General features: G+C 32.9%; 2 protein-coding genes across 2 annotated transcripts; one reads left to right on the top strand and one right to left on the bottom strand.

Moving 5' to 3' along the window:
- Nucleotides 1-6,195, top strand: LOC114186331 (uncharacterized). The gene is made up of 7 exons (XM_028074396.2): nucleotides 1-534; nucleotides 1,732-1,882; nucleotides 1,973-2,098; nucleotides 2,204-2,284; nucleotides 4,751-4,943; nucleotides 5,198-5,468; nucleotides 5,556-6,195. The coding sequence occupies exons 1-7, from the start codon at nucleotides 156-158 to the stop codon at nucleotides 5,804-5,806; spliced, it is 1,452 nt and encodes a 483-aa protein (XP_027930197.1). The 5' UTR covers nucleotides 1-155; the 3' UTR covers nucleotides 5,807-6,195.
- Nucleotides 6,196-7,779: 1,584 nt separating this feature from the next.
- Nucleotides 7,780-12,423, bottom strand: IPGAM2 (Phosphoglycerate mutase, 2,3-bisphosphoglycerate-independent). Its single transcript, XM_028072516.2, has 10 exons — nucleotides 12,263-12,423; nucleotides 11,854-12,039; nucleotides 11,456-11,583; nucleotides 10,705-10,855; nucleotides 10,428-10,631; nucleotides 9,502-9,926; nucleotides 9,034-9,226; nucleotides 8,862-8,957; nucleotides 8,372-8,527; nucleotides 7,780-8,182 (listed from the first exon to the last, which is right to left on the bottom strand). The coding sequence occupies exons 2-10, from the start codon at nucleotides 12,013-12,015 to the stop codon at nucleotides 8,018-8,020; spliced, it is 1,680 nt and encodes a 559-aa protein (XP_027928317.1). The 5' UTR covers nucleotides 12,016-12,039; nucleotides 12,263-12,423; the 3' UTR covers nucleotides 7,780-8,017.
- Between the last annotated feature and the right edge of the window lie 3,105 nt (nucleotides 12,424-15,528).

Here is a 15,528-nt window from a genome sequence, read left to right as displayed (position 1 = left end):
ATTTATTCAATGGTTTTAGAGATTGAATTAAATGTATTGAAGGCTTTCTGAATGTATTGGGCTATTGGTATTGATGTGTATTAACTGGTGCAATAACTTTTTTATTGCTATGAAACCTATGATATGATGAAGAAGAGCATAGTTGTTTGGTTGCAATGGTGAGAATGGAAGGGAGAAGGCGTGGAGGTTGCAGTGGTCGACGCATAGTGGCAAGCAAAAGAGGGAATGGCAACGGCAATGGCAGCGGCAATGGCATCAACAGCAACACCATCACCAACAGCATCAGTGTCATCAAGAAGCTTCAAACCCGCGAGATTTGTTCCAAACCTCATCGTGCTTTTGCCTCAGCCACTTCCCCTCACAGATTCCGCACTATGCGTTTGACGCACTACTATGACTCTCATGATCCCTCCAAGTCTCGCTCTTCCCTTTTGCCCTTCTTGTTGAAAAGAACTAAAGTTGTCGAAATTGTTGCTGCCAAAAACCTGATTTTCGCTCTCTACCATTCGGGTCTCTGTGCAGCTTTCAGTAGAGGTCAGCCTTCCCTTACGGCTCTTGATTCTTGATTTCTGGGTTTGAATTCCCATTATCCACTGCCCCGTTTGTTAATCGCTGTCTGGTTTGTGTAAAAATCAGAACTTTTTACAGTTTCATGCATGAATGTAATTGCTCATCGCCCATTTGATAATCAAGGCATATTTGTGTAAAAACCTTATTGTTTGATTCTCTCATGTATGTTAGCTATTACCCATTTACTAGGCATTGTCATGTTTGTGTAAAAACCACAACTTTTGATTCTTCGATGTGTGAATTGGTATTGTCCATTACTCATTTGTTGATCATGAGCAATTTGGTGTGAAAACCTAAACTTTTTATTCTTTGCTGTATGAATTGCCATTGCCCATTATCAAGTTGTTATTCATGGGCACATTTCTGTAGAAATGAAAACCTTTTGATTGGTTGATGCATAAATTTCCATTCGTGAACCATGAGCGCTTTTATGTAAAAACCTGAACTTTTGATTCTTTCATGTATGAATTGCCATTGTCTATTATCCATTGTTAATCAGGGGCGTATTTGTGTTAAGATAAAAAACTTTTTGTGCTTTCATGTACGAAATGCCATTGCCCTTTACCCAGTGTTAATCATGGGAATGTTTGTGTAAAAGCCCCATGTTTTGATTCTTTCATGTATTACTGCCCATTAGGCATTTACTAGTCATTGTCATGGTTGTGTTTTGATCTAAACTTTTGATGGACTCTTTCATATATTAATCCCGTTGCCTATTACTCTTTTGTGAATTGTGAACACTTTTGTGTATAAACCCAAACTTTTAAGTTTTTCATGTATAAATTGCCATTGCCCATTATCTGTTGTTAATCTTTTCATGTATGAGTTTCCATTGCCAATTTGTATGAAAACCATCTTATTGTTTTATATATGAATTGCCATTGCCTATTGCCCACTTGTCAACCATATGTATGCAAACCGTGTTCCTATTTGGGTATGAATTTTCATTACAACTACAACTCCCCCTTATCAGTTATTGTACATGTCTTTTGTGTATGAATTATCATTACAGAGTTACCGCTTCCCATTTATTAGTTATTGCCCTTTGCACATGGACCACTATTTTTTGTGTTAATTGAGACTACCACTTCTCATTAGTTGGTTATTGTCAGATTTTATCGAATCCATAAAACTGGAGTTTTGTGTGTGAATTCCTTGCAGAAACTGATGAGAGGATTTGCTTTTTGAATGTCTGTCCTGATGAAGTCATCCGCAGCCTCTTCTTTAATAAGAACAATGACTCGCTTATTACTGTATCCGTTTATGCTTCTGAGAACTTCAGCTCTTTGAAATGCAGATCCACAAAGATTGAGTGCGTGCATTTTATGATTGTTCTTTCAAATCCTCCTCTTCAACATGTGAAACCAATTTTGCTTATGTGATCTTTTGTTTATGTTCTTAGATACATACGTAGGGGCACCCCGGATGCTGGGTTTCCTCTTTTTCAGTCTGAATCATTGAAATGGCCTGGATTTGTAGAGTTTGATGATGTCAATGGAAAGGTCCTAACATACTCTGCACAGGATAGGTACCTTCCTCATCCTCTTGTCTTTCTGTTCCAGCTCTACTGTTTTGCAAGTGTTTACTCTGCTCATTGGTCATTCTATCTAACACTTTGTTTGAATGGTGTCAGTATTTACAAGGTTTTTGATCTCAAGAACTATACCATGCTATACTCAATTGCAGACAAGCATGTTCAAGAAATCAAGATCAGGTACTTTCTCTTTCTCACGCTAACTTTCTGTTTCATAATTACAGTTTTTGCAAAAGCACTATTTATTTAATAAATCATGTCAAGTCATGAGCATGATCATGTCACAGCCATCGTGATTTTATCCTATTTGTTTGTACTCCTTGCTACATATTTAACATTTTATTGTTCACTGGTAAAAATTATTCAGGTTCTTATTTTGCTGAGGGTTGGGATGGTTATATAGTTGAGAAACCTAGTGATCGAGTCAGTTCAGGTCTTATTAACAAGGTTCGAGAGAAAATTGGGTTTTGCATCAGATGAATAAGTTGAATATCTGCATGTCTCGCATCTACTACATTCGGTCAATAGAGAGCTAGAAGCTTTGTTTCACAATCAAAGAGGTGTGAGGCAAGGAGATATGTAATCTCTTTCTTTGTCTACTTTGGTTTTGGATGTTTCCCTGTCTTATTTCTTGGTCAATTGTGAGCAGCAAGGACTAAAGGAACCATAGTGGTAGAAGGGGTGGTAGTACTGTTTTACTCTGTCATTTGCAGTTTGCTAATGAAATCAAAATGATTTTGATAGTAACATGATTGCTCTCTCTCTATTCCATTGAAGTTCTGGCATGTTGTCGGATTTGTACTGTTAGTGACCTCTTGTTTACTTGTGAGTTCCTTTGAGTGGTACTGTTTTTGTTGGGGACCTAGTTGTTGTGAAGATTTCTAATCACCTAGCCAGTTGGAAAGGAGCCTAAAGTCAAATTTCTGACATTCAGATTAGTCTTTCTGGAGCATTAGTCTCTGCTAATTCTCTTTATTCCATATCATTCTATGTATGAAGTAGTATTCATTGTTTCACCTCTCTTTTCATCGTGACATTTAAGGAAGCCCAGTTCTGGAAAGAATAGGGTCTCCACTGATTGTGGTTCTAAATTCCCAACACCCCAATTGTTTACCACCTATATTCATGCCCAACCTCTAACTTAGTATATACCCTTTGGTTGTCTCTGGTTGAATTCTTGACGTCTCACCTGATAAGAGGATAAAACTATTTGAAGCACCTGAATCTGCTAGCACCATCACCTTTTCTTTGATCACTCATTCCTTGATCATGGATGTCTTTGATGTCATACCAGTAATACTGCTCATGTTCCATTGCATGGAAGCTCCACTGACGAAATTCTTTCCTTTGCTCTCCTAAATTATGCTCTCTTTGTCCTTTCGAAAGATCAACGTGTGTGTAATCCTTTGGTATTTTTTGTAAAAAATAATTTTCATCACAACAGAGACATTATCTCCTCCACACCTTCTCTAAATTTCATCCTTGGTTAACTTCTTGAACCCAGCATTTCTTATATTTCCATCACCAGAGAGATGCTAAGTACTAGCATGCTCTGCTTGCGGACATTGACCATTGTTGCCCAGTGCTTAGATTTGTGTCTTGTGTCTTTTCTCCCAAACCATTGCTCTTGGGTCATGACCTAGTTGCTATTATGTGCTTATCAACTAGAAGCTTACCCAACCCACCTAGTTGATTTCCAATCGAATGGATCCAAGCCAGTCCTGATGACATGACATCACTCCTGAGTTTCCAGAACTGCTTGATTAAGAGACAAAACTCCCTTCAGAACTGCCTGCTGCATTCTCAACATACTTCCATTCTTGTCCCTTTTTCTTCTCTCACACATCAACCCTTACTGATATGACCATCTTTTGGCTTCTTTTCTCTCCTCGGTGCATGGATTGGCTCATCATCAGGAGTTGCTAATGATATTGAAGATTTTGAAAACTTTATTCCACATGATTATACACGTATACTACATTTTAGTCATTGCATTCTTGGAGGACAATTTGATATTCATCTTTTACTTTGGCTTTCACAACTTATCAGCTACCACCTTTACACAATTTTCCTATCCACTTTTTAGTATTCAAGACTCCAGTAGTCCTTTATAATATTTCTATTTCTGTTCTGAACTTCTGAATCGGAGACAATCTTGGGGTCTCCTTGAAAGGGATTTGTTCTCTTAATCATCTTAGGTTGCTTATGTGCAAATCTTTTTTTCAATTACAAGCTCCTTGAATATACATACACATTGATAAACCTGTTTGTAAGTCCATTGCCCCCTCTAAGGTCAACTCTTTTATTCGGACTATGGTGCTACCTTAGAATCCTTTTATACATATTTCATTTTTGAATTCTTTATTTTGTCCTTGAACCTTTTTCTCATACACTAGCTTTACTGATTTTTGTAGAAACACAGTTTACTGACACTTTGGTGTATTTGATTGGAGAGTAATTCTCTCATCTTTAAGTAGATCTACTTGGTGTAAAGTACATGGTCTTTTTGAAAGGAATCTCTTACTCCTTTCCTTTTTTTTTTTTTTTCTTTTTTTATTTATGTATGATCTTTTCCTAATCTTTTAATTTCGATGGATTTCTTCTTCTGTTACTTTTCCTATATACTTACTAGTTATTTTGTTACAGTCCTGGCATCATGTTATTGATTTTCAATAGAACCAGTGGTCATATTCCCCTCAAGATTATATCCATTGAGGATGGCACAGTTCTGAAAGTATTCAACCATCTGCTACATCGAAACAAGAAGGTGGACTTCATAGAGCAATTTAACGAAAAGCTTCTAGTCAAGCAAGAAAATGAGAACCTTCAGATTCTTGATGTGAGCTTCATTTTCCCCCTATCTTTTAATATTTGCGTCTAAAAAGGGATCCACTTACTCCTTGAATAAATATTCTCTAACTGTAATAGCTTTCTATGTGCTTTGAACTTCAATAATCTAACAATTAATGTTGGGAGTTCTCATTTAGTAGATCAAATCTACAAAATTTATATAATTTAAAACTAATTTAAATTAAGCAGATCCCTTTCTTCATGTGTATGTTATTTTCACGTCTGGTTGTGTGATTTTCCTAGGTTCGAAATGCTGAGCTGATGGAGGTAAGCAGAACAGAGTTCATGACTCCATCAGCATTTATCTTTCTGTATGAGAATCAGTTGTTCCTTACTTTCAGAAACCGAACAGTTTCTGTTTGGAATTTCCGAGGGGAGCTTGTCACTTCATTTGAGGATCACCAATTGTGGCATCCAGATTGCAATACCAACAACATATACATAACAAGTGATCAGGATCTCATTATCTCTTACTGCAAGGCAGATTCTGATGATCAATGGATGGAAGGCAATGGTAATTATATTTGAGTTTACTTTTCATAAGCAGCTTTCAATTTGTTTCACTGGTCTTGCATCTTTATAATTTGCTCTTTTGGCACAGCTGGTTCAATTCATGTCAGCAACATCTTGACTGGGAAATGTGTTGCTAAAATCAATACAACAATTAGTTGTGCCAGGGCCGACGAGTGCAGCCGCAGCGGTTGTAGCTGCCGGGAAAGTCTTTATCCATGCCTAATGAGGAATTCAGTTACAGAGGCTTTGGAGGATATCACTGCCCTCTTCTATGATGAAGATAGAAATGAGATTTATACTGGTAACAGACACGGTCTTCTCCATGTATGGTCTAACTGATGAGTTTTCATGTTTCTTCTGGCTTCATGGGCCAAAAAACTCCATCTTTGGGTTTTCCCTTTTGATGATGGAACCATTTCAGCTTTGGATTTCAGAAATACAAGCTACCTCAGCATTGTAACATTAGTTTATGTGAAACTATAATCTAGGACTCTGCATTGTGGATTTCATAGTTTATGCAGAGGTAACCAGTTAAAGTGTTTCAGGTAAACTTGATATGTATGCTTTTCTTAGGCCCTTATATTTTCTGTATAGTACAATCACTACTGAAAATTGAGGCAGATGAGACGTATTACTTGTATTAAGTTTGTTCTGGAATTCATAGGAGAACAATGTGGGATGGAAACAAAAAGGGCATATTTTTATGGAGTTTTCTTTTTTTTACCTCATCCATTGGTGTAAATCTCTGTACAAATCTGTTTTTATTTTTATTTTTGGTTTATTTTGCTTTCTTAGAACGAGTAGAAAATAAGTTCTAGGTATGATCTCATCACTGTCTTGAGCAAATTCAACCACGCTTGTTACTTGATAGGATGGCGTAGGTTTGTTTCATCACATCCTGCTTCTGTTTGTATAACTATTGAATCAAATAGGATCATTATAGCTTAGGTTAATGTCACATGACAACTATACAAGGTTTTTTTCTTATTTACTAATGTAGCATAAATCAAAATATATAATTTGAAAACTGAGGTTTTTACTTTGGTAGTATGTTTTACCTTAATTCTATTTGACTTTAATCCTGACTTCTTTTTTGTTGATGTTAGATTTCCTCTCAATCATTAACTATCAGCTTTGGCATTAAATAGAAAATATTAATTAAGAAAATTGAAGTAAAAAATAAACAAATAAAGATAATTTGCTTATCTTTAGATGCATAATTCAATTAAGTGGTGAATATATATTTCAAATAAATCATTAAATAATTATATTTAATATTTAATGTACTATTAACAGTGATTTTTATTGTTTTATAGTCTATATTTACTTTTTAGCATTATAATTTAAAAAAAAAAAATCTATTTTTTTAGCAGCTAAAAAGATGATAATAATAATAATAATAATAATAATAATAATAATAATAATAATTTTTTCTTTTGGAAGTCATGTAATATTGTTCATAATATACTAAATATATTTGGGTGCTAATATTTATTTGTTTAAAATGATAAATACGTCTATTATGTAATATAAAATAGAAGTAATCTATTTAATTAATTTCTTTAAATATTTTTATTAATAAAAGTGATGATTAGTTAATGCTCAATGTAGTGGTGGAGGGTTTAAGATAGTTAACACGAGATCATTGTTAGAGTCTTATTCCGGTCATTAAATAAAAAATATTTGAATAGACTTAATGGGTGAACGAAAAGATAATTGTTTAACTTCAAAGTTTTAATTGAAGCTTCTGGAAGAAGACTATATACTATATCAACAGTGGCTGGAATCAATCCCTTTTCTATTCTAACTAAAACACAAGTGCCAAGTTAGAACATAAAGTACGAATCTTGTAGAACTTTTCAATCTTTATGAACATTAAATATCATAATTATGTGGTTCAACGCATTACAATAGTCTAAATAAAATTAATGGTATTGGATTCCCTTCATCACCACCATAGGTGTTTAATCAAAGAATAATTTTCTTGTGTGTATAAAAATTCTCTCAAACTCAAAGTATACTCTTTATGATGACGGTTGTAACCAATAAATTCTAAATCGTTGTTAACTAACCTATTTGTAATGGTCAATCTATTATAAGATCCTATTTCAAAATTTTACTAAATCGCAGTAATACTTCTGTAAGTGGTTAATGTTATATATAAAAATGATCCTTAACTAATGGTAATTTTTTGTAAATGTTTCTCAGCGTGTAAATGGCTACCATTACTTGATCAAATCAAATGTTTAATATGGATAAACACAACTATATTGGTATTTATCATATTGCTAATTAAAAGCATTATATAGAGATACGACCAAGCAAAATTCCTGATTCAAATGTAATTCAGCACAATAAGTGTCAAAATGGCAATAATTAGTTGGTACTGTGCTGTCATCTGCAGACTGAAAATGGAAACTCTTGAAAAGAACAAAACCAGCTCACATATGATGTATGTGGAGGGAAGAAAACTTTCAATTATTTGAGCTGTATAATCAACAGCATTCCCTGTATTTTTGCAAAATATACTAACTCTTCCATTGGTTGTTCCTATTTATCTGCTACTTCTATGAGAGTTGTCTCATAGTCGCTGGGAGCCTCAAATCCATGAAGATTCATCACAGTTGCAGCAACGTTGGCCAATCCACCTGATGGAACATCATTGCGGAATCTGGCACCAGGGATCAATCCAGGACCTCCAATAGCAATTGGCACCTTAACCAGCACCAAGAAAAAGTATGAGATTTTGAACCAAAATTATGATTCATTCAAAGAGTTTCATTTCACTTTGTAATTGTATTTGTGGAGATTCCACAAGTTATCCAAAGCTCTTTGAAAGTAGAGAATATTGCAATTCATGTGAACTTGTTATTATCAGTGACTGATATAATTTGTAAAACTTACAGGCTCAAGAGTATGAGAAGTAAGAATCTGGATTTTTCCCTCCTTGCTTAGAAGTGGCTTTCCAGATTTATCCCTCTTCACCATATCCTCTGCATTTCCATGGTCAGCTGTGACAACATAGATTCCACCCACTTGCTCTATTGCATCAAGAATAATCTGTGCATTTACATAAGTAAACAAAAAGCTTAATAAATGACAAAAAAAAAGACAAATTGTGAAAATATGATAGAATAGCAATTGTGAATGCTTGACACAAGAAATGGGTAAAGAAATTATATTTCATATCAAAGGAGATAGGTAGAGGTGATGATCTGAATCCCTTAGTTGACCAAACAATCTTCCAAAATAATTTAATAAAGGAACTTGGATCCTCTAATTTTAGTTCTTAACATAACCTAGTTCTTAATTGCTCATTTAAATCACACAAGATTCATTCCTATATAAGATTAGATTTGCACCAAATCCTTGTAAGAAACACATAAAATCATACCTTCACAGCCTCATCAGCAGCCTTGCAAGCCACAACTGTTGCTTCGATGTCACCGGTATGCCCCACCATGTCACCGTTTGGCAGGTTGACACGTACCTACACAGCAGATAAAATAAAAGAGTAAATAACAGACCATGATTCCCGAAAATCACCTGATAAACCATTTAATTACCTGATCAAATTTCTTGCTAAGAATAGCATCCCTAGCCTTTTCAGCAATTTGCAATGCCTTCATTTTTGGTTGTTCATTGAATGTAATACCAGAGTCACTAGGAATTTCCACATATTCCTCCAAGTCTGCATTAAAATACCCAGACCGGTTTCCATTCCAGAAGAATGTGACGTGACCAAATTTAACAGTCTCACTGTTGACAAAAAAATTGACACTTGTGACTGTGATGGCTATCATGTAACAGGTAAGTACTAGACAATGAAGATCACATAAGGTAAACATTGTAAAGGACTCTCAAATGAGAAACATTTGTTCCCTAGATTGGGTAAACAATATAGTGACTTCTCATGTATGACAGTTCCATCATTCACCATCAAGAACAAAATAAGCAGGTAGAACTATTATGGATTTCCATAAATTACTATATTACGAAAAACCCTATTAATGATTTGAACAGAGAAAATTTACCTGCAAGCAAAAGTCCGAATACCATTTTTCACCAAATATTCACCAGAAGTCCTATCAATCTCGGGCGGAGAAACAAGGTAATGTCTTGGAAGTTTCAGTTCACCATCATATTCAAGCATTCCAGCATACCGGATTTTAGGAACACGAACTCTATCAAATTTGTCAAAATTTTCATATTCAAGAGACTTTGCAATCATGACCATACGATCCGCCCGGAAATTGAATGTAACAACAGCATCACCATCGACTATTGGACCAACAGGTTTCCCATTGTCATCAACAATAACAAAAGGAGGCAGATACTGGTCATTGGCCTTTGGTTCTGCCCTCAGCGTCTTAACAGCTTCAAGAGCACTTTTAAACTTATGAGGGGCTTCACCAAGAACTTGAGCATCCCATCCTCGTTTCACAACATTCCAATCATTCTGCAGTTTTTTTGAAAACAGTGAATCATAAGTAATAGAAATACACAAACAAGAAAAGAAGAAAAAGATCAAGTCATCCATATCTATTTACTGTATAGAACAGTATGAAATTGAAATGCAAGTTAACCATAAAAAGGCACTTTTGTTACTATGAATTTGCAACTAAAAGAAATTAAATAATAAAAGATTTAAAAGCAATTTATTTTGTTTTTCCTTGTCAAATTACAGAGGTAATATGGCACTGCAACAATAAATCTCAATAGACAGAAAAAAATTGGTTGGAGTACAACCCAGTAAAATCAGTGACAGACTTGTTATGAGCAGCATAAGATGATAAAATACAAAGCAAAATTTGAAGTGACCCCATCATGGTCAGAGTACATCTAATGAATAATATAATTGACCAAAACATTATCAAATTTAGCGAGAAGTTAAATGAAGAAACAATCAACATATGCAATCAGGCACCCCAAATTGAAGGCCATTTCTAAGTAATTATACCTCATAGCGGTCCATTGTGACATTCATACGACCTCCACCTGATGCTATCTTAGCATCAATTCCCTTCTCCCGCAATTTTGCAAGATCATTTTCAAGGGTTTCGACAAACCCTATACTTGAGCCATCCAAAACATCACGGCCATCTGTAAGAATATGGACACGGACTCTTTTAACACCTCGCTCACCAACTCCTTTAAGCAACAACTGTATAAAAATAGCGAATTAGAAAGATTGAGTTGTATACACAAAAAACAAAAACAGCTCCAACCCCAAGTACCTGCAACTGATCAAGTCTGGAGTGAACTCCACCGTCACTCAGTAACCCAATGAGATGCAATGTGCCATTTGCAAAACTTTCCTTTATGTAATTGAAACCTTCTCCTTCAAAAATTTTTCCAGAGGCCAGAGCAAGGTCGACAAGCTTGGCACTAAAATGAACAATCACAGATCAAGATGTCTCAATCATCAAACATGCTAGAAATAATTTTGAAGCAAGAAAAAGTGACTCAATAGTATAGCTCGTAGTAAGCAACAAATATAAATTCCAACTCCACTGAAGAAATCATCTGAATTACTAACTAAACATTGTGAACCAAAACTTGATACAAATTCCTTGGGAAAAGCGATACACAACAAGAAAAAACCGCAACCATGTTGTTGATTGTTGTATTACATCCTAAAACAAGAGTATAGAAGTGTCTGGAGCATATTTAACCCTATTGATCACATACATCTATGATCATCTAAGAAACAATGCAGACCAAAGCAATATGTTGTTCAGTCCATGACATAAAAAATGCAGGCACAACTAAACAAATACAAATGTTCACAAGCAGAACAAAGTAAACGTAAATTAGTTTAAAAGAACCCACATGCAGTTCATGATCACATCAATTAGTAGATCTGTCGTAATTTATGACAATAATAATAAAAAAAAAAACTACAGCACGCAACCTCAGTTCAAAACCTTGGTAGTAACAAATACATGGCGCTAAATAGATGAAAAAGAGAGGCTAGTTTCAGTTTACCCCTGAGCAAATATGCGACCAGCTCCAAGGGCATTGTGACCAACTTCACTATTGCCCATGTCATCTTCTGTTGGAAGGCCTACAGCGGTACCGTGAGCCCTAACCAATCTCCATTTTTCAGGGGCACCCTGTAACACGAAAAAACTCCTGATTAATGTCCTCCAACCCAAAAAGAAAGATCTTTTTTCGCCTCCTGACAGGTATCTTTCTTTGGAGGCAACCCTTAAAACTATCATATACTACACAAGAACACCTCATCCAACGTAGATTCGAACCTTGGTTCGTCACTTTGTAAAGGACCAGTCACTATTGCTACACCCAACCCCATCGGTTAAATAATAACAGATCTTTGAAATGTATAATCAAAGATTAGATCCAAAAACGTGCAAAAATTGAACCTTTTTAAGAGAATCCATGCAGGGTGTCTCAGCGGTAGCGATGCAGTTGTACTCGTTGGGGTTGGCCTCTCCCCAACCATCCAACACCACCACAGCCACAGTCTTCCCCTTAGGGAGCTTTGGATGATCCGCCAATTTCCATGAGAAACCTGAGCTACCCATCTGCGCTTCCTCCCTTCTTTTTTCCTATCAGATTCAGATTCAATGGCAAAACCAAATACAAAAATCATTCACATACACAAAGAATCATTCATTACCCATCTGGGTCATGGTTCTTTTTCCTTTTTCGTTTTTCCTATCATATTCAATGGCAAATCTAGATGCACAAAATTCAAATACACTGATAACCATTCATACTATGAAATAAACGTCACAGTACTACGACGTTACACAAACAACGAGTTCATACCTTTTCGTTTCTCGGTGTCAGCCGCAACTAACAACACAAATGTCACAGAGGTAACCTAAAAAGACCGAACTGTGTGCCTGTTTAGTCTGTCATGTGTGGTTTGGTTCGTATTTATAAATAGAAGTTGGTTGGCCAACTGTTAGCATTAGTCTAGTAGAGTCTCTCTTTTTTTTTTTTTCACTTTAATGGAAAAAAAAAAAAGGTAGCACGTGAATCCTGAGAGAAGTTTACGAGTAACCACGAGAAGATGAGAAGAAAAAGGAAATACATAAATAATTTAATTTAAATAGATTAATGAAAAAAGTTATTGTTTTTACAATATTTCGTTCAAAAGTCTTAGTTGGACTTATTTATAATATATTGAAAATAAAAAATATTTATAAGAATATATTAATATTCGATTAGATTCAGATTTTTAAATGATTATTAGGATTTAACGTTACAAATGATTTGCATTTAATTCACTCTTAATATAAAAAAAAAAACTTGGATTTTGTAATCTTTTATTAAATTGAAATAATCTAGTGTGAATTGAGTAAGATATTTAGTGATAAAAAAAAACAATATTTAACTTAACTCGTATAAAATATTCGTATTTTATATTTTATTTATTACGTAATAACGTCATTAACACATTATGTAGATAAGGCTTAATATTAACATCAAAAAGATTTTAATGTCGTATTAAAAAGGAATTAGACTTAATTCGTTCTCAAAAATTCGTTTTAAGAAAAAATAAATGATCTACTTTTATTCTTTTTCAACTTTTATAAAAAAAGAAAAAAAAAGAGGTATTCTGATCAATGTTCTCTTTGACAATATAAAGAAATGTCTTGATAGAATGTTCCGAAAACAGTTAAAGTTATATTTAATTAAATAATATATTGTTTTGCTTTCTTTATTTTTAAATTAGTTTGTAAAATAAATATATAAATATCTAAACAAAAAAAATATATATATATATATAATTGTATTTTTTCAAAAAAAAAATTAATTATATATTGATTGAATTTAAAATATTTATTTTACGTATATGGAATATTCGTGAAGATGTTTGGTATATTCGCGAAACATGAAAATAGCGACGGTATTTTCAATTGCGGATCAGCGTGCCCTATTACTTGATGCTGCCGTGGGTTGGTAAACAGCGTCATTCTCCACGCCTTTTTTTTTCTTTTTGACAACCGCTTATTAACATTAATTTTAAAAAAGTGCTTTTCACCTAATTATATAAAAAATAATAAATAAAATTAATTAATTGTGTACAGTACGATTATTAATGTTTAAATAATGAGATTTCTTTAAAAGCATTCAGTCAAAAAAGAATAGGGTCACTTTGTTTATAAAAATAAAAATATGAGTATAAAGCAAAATATAAATTAATTATATACAGTAATATATACTTCATATTTAAATAATGGGAATATTTACAGAACAGCTTTAACGATTTTGATGGTTTTGTTTGGACTTGTGGTCGCTAACTTGAAAGAACAACTTTTAAGTAACTCAATTTTCTTTCTCCTTTATGGAAAACGTGCCTAGAAATTATTGTCTTATAAACTCGAATTTATTATGTCACATACCACTCTTTTTCACTCCTTTACACAAAAGTTGAACAGGTTTGGAATGCTTAATAAACTGTGATGTTTTTTGTTTTAAGAAATGGACGAAAATTTTGAAGTAGAAATCTATAATATAAAACTTTATGAATAATTTAACTGATGTGATGGGTAAAAGAAATGTTTTAGTAGATAAAACGTATTGATTACTATATTGTCGTTATGTTTAAAATGAATAAAAAATAAAAAATATTAATGATGTTATTAATATAATTATTATTATGGTTATTATTATTATTGTTATTACTAATAAAAGTAATTAATAATATAATTAAATATGTTTTTGTTCTTAATTTCTCGTGAATCTTGAAATTAGTCTATTTTAAAACTTTGGACATATTTAGTCCTCTATCTTTTAAAATACGTGGATTTAGTCCTTTTAATCCAATTTTGTTAGGTTTATTTAATCTTTCGTACACATTTTAGGATTGTATTTGAGTTGTTTATACTGTTTGATACATTTTTGCTTTAATGTTAAATCAAATAATATTACGAAACACGCTTGAAATGTCAAATAAACTTAATAAAATTTGATTAAAATGACTAAATTTACGTATTTCGAAAGATAAAGGACTAAATTGGTCCAAAGTTTCGAAACGAACTAATTCTAAAATTTACTAAAAAGTTAAGAGACAAAAACATATTTAACCCTTAATAATATTACCATTCATATCATTGTTACTATTATTAATAATAATAATATTATTATTATTATCAATCTTACTACTATTCTTTCACAATTATTAAACTTGGTAATTAATATTATAAAATTTTAACATTATAATTAATATTAGTATTATTAAGCATGATTAACTCTTGTTTGTTGTTATGGAAAAGGTAGTTTAGGAGATGGTGCAGTTTTAATTTTAAATGAGGATAGGGTTATTTTGGGGTTTATGTAAATATGAAAGTTATTCTATTTTTTTTATTCATGTTGCACAATAAATTCGCGGTCATCCTTTCGATTTGTAAGTATGATTCATGCATCACATCCATTGCAATTCGTCTATAATAGACATTTCGAAATGATATTATGTCAAAATTGTTAAATAATAATAAATTTTAATAAAAAAAATAATTAATCATAATGACCAATTTAAAATTAATTTATAAATTAAAAAATTATTGGTAACTAAAATAGTTTATAAATTGGTGATCAAAACCTTGATAACTAATATTAATAATTAATTTAGAGACTAATTTACTGTGGTGACCAATTTAGTAATTATTTTAGCTATCAATACTTTTTCGTTTATAAATTGTAATCAAAATTAGTCACTATAGTGATTAATTATTTTTTATCACTAAAATTAGTCATTATTTAAGAGTTTCTTGTAGTATGCCAAGTCCATATCATCCGTTACAATAAAGAAAATAAAAAAAATAAAACAAAAAAGTTGTTTATAGTTGTGAGGTTTTCCAATAGACAAAAGTATGTTCTCCATGAATCGGTCATTACATCAAGCATTATTCCAGATTTTCGAATCATATTAATTGTATTAGAAGAGATGAAATGATCGTAATGGAATTTCTCAAAGCTACTTGGTTCCTTAAAAGCCTTTTTCAAATGCAGGAGTAATTCTAAATAATCGGAGTTCCACCCATTTTCTTGATTCCACTAAGATTCACATTGTTTTGTTGCATTAT

This window comes from Vigna unguiculata, chromosome 5 (genome assembly GCF_037176805.1).
Source record: "Vigna unguiculata cultivar grain cowpea cultivar isolate G323 ecotype 2 chromosome 5, ASM3717680v1, whole genome shotgun sequence".
NCBI lineage: Eukaryota > Viridiplantae > Streptophyta > Magnoliopsida > Fabales > Fabaceae > Vigna > Vigna unguiculata.
Note: the sequence above shows the minus strand (reverse complement) of the source record. Positions and strands in the feature narration are given on the sequence as shown.

Bases quoted from the DNA above. Each gene is read 5' to 3' on its own strand.
- LOC114186331 (XM_028074396.2), top strand. From the start codon at position 156: ATGGTGAGAATGGAAGGGAGAAGGCGTGGAGGTTGCAGTGGTCGACGC. The intron at 1,883-1,972 runs GTGCGTGCATTT...TTATGTTCTTAG, and splicing joins TGCAGATCCACAAAGATTGA to ATACATACGTAGGGGCACCC. The intron at 2,099-2,203 runs GTACCTTCCTCA...GAATGGTGTCAG, and splicing joins ACATACTCTGCACAGGATAG to TATTTACAAGGTTTTTGATC.
- IPGAM2 (XM_028072516.2), bottom strand. From the start codon at position 12,015: ATGGGTAGCTCAGGTTTCTCATGGAAATTGGCGGATCATCCAAAGCTC. The intron at 10,856-11,455 runs GTAAACTGAAAC...TGTTCATTTTAG, and splicing joins GGTCGCATATTTGCTCAGGG to TGCCAAGCTTGTCGACCTTG. The intron at 8,183-8,371 runs GTAAGTTTTACA...GTGCTGGTTAAG, and splicing joins CTTCTCATACTCTTGAGCCT to GTGCCAATTGCTATTGGAGG.